The sequence below is a fragment of the Etheostoma spectabile genome, chromosome 14 (genome assembly GCF_008692095.1).
Source record: "Etheostoma spectabile isolate EspeVRDwgs_2016 chromosome 14, UIUC_Espe_1.0, whole genome shotgun sequence".
NCBI classification, from domain to species: domain Eukaryota; kingdom Metazoa; phylum Chordata; class Actinopteri; order Perciformes; family Percidae; genus Etheostoma; species Etheostoma spectabile.
The window spans coordinates 20,302,832-20,303,955 of NC_045746.1; the positions used below are offsets into that span (position 1 = coordinate 20,302,832).

At 40.2% G+C, this 1,124-nt stretch overlaps 1 protein-coding gene across 1 annotated transcript in view; it reads left to right on the plus strand.

Annotated features, from left to right (window-relative positions):
- The window catches only part of tap2a (transporter associated with antigen processing, subunit type a), a gene marked incomplete in the record, with an annotated part of 20,800 nt that overhangs the window by 19,400 nt on the left and 276 nt on the right, over positions 1-1,124 (plus strand). The window contains 2 exon segments of the mRNA XM_032536095.1: positions 1-92; positions 879-1,124. The exon segment at positions 879-1,124 is cut by the window's right edge and continues 276 nt beyond it. Coding sequence (XP_032391986.1) covers positions 1-92; positions 879-1,085 — 299 coding nt within the window.

Consider the following 1,124-nt stretch of genomic DNA (forward strand, 5'->3'; position numbering starts at 1 on the left):
GGATCGCCATTGCTCGAGCTCTGGTCAGACAGCCACAGGTCCTCATTCTGGATGAAATAACCAGCTCTCTGGACGCAGAGAGTGAAAATGAGGTAATAAATCCCAACTTTAACAGTGAGTTGAAGGTGGATGATGACCTGAAGACTCTTCATCACCAGAGGGGAATAGATTCTGAATGGTTTTATTTAATAGATAAAGGAAGTGCTGCACACATGTAAAAATGTGCTCACATATCATTCATTGTTCAGTTAATCAGGAATTGAGAATTGCCGTAATAAAACCAAGTAATATAAAGTACATGCCTTCCTTAGAGTTTCCAGGAGGATAATGAAGACCTGATGAGCACAAATGAAATGACCATGTTTTTATTGCTTAGAGCTCAAAGCTCGAGAAGAAACTAAACTTGCTTCAGAAAAGATTAATGTTCTGTGCTAACTTAACAAATCATTTAGGCTACATCTCAACATCGATATTGCCGAATTAGGCCTACATGTGGGATAGTTACAGAGGAATTGTGCTTAATAGAAAAGTCAAACAAACTATATACAGTATTGTATGACCAATCTTGAAGTAATGTTATAGAATCCATCTGAAAAGTAACATAATTAAGACTGTTTGTTGACTTCTTGGTCACTAGTCTTGTGTGTATGTGTTGCGTCCTTCATTTTTGCAATTTTAGTCCTTCAAACGAGCAGTATAGTATTTATATGTTTCTGAACGAGCTGCTGATATGTTCATATATTCATAAGTAGGTATGATGAATTGATGTAACTCCTTGTTTGCTTCTTCTTCTTTCATATATCCCTTTACATATCAGAATTAAACCTTAATGATTCTTCTGAAATAATAAATATTTCTGTAAATCTTTCTCTGCACAGATCCAGCAGGCGCTGGCTCGTTGTCCCAACCAGACCCTGCTGGTGATCGCTCACAAGCTGAAGACCATCGAGAAGGCCGATCAGATCGTTGTGATGGGTGACGGCAGAGTGGAGGAGCGAGGGACTCACCAGGAGCTGATGGACAGGAAGGGGAGCTACTACAAACTGAGAGAGAAGCTCTTCTCCGAGGGAAACCCCCCACAGTGACACGCTGCTGTCACTGAGCTGATGTTTCTGAGAGAGGAT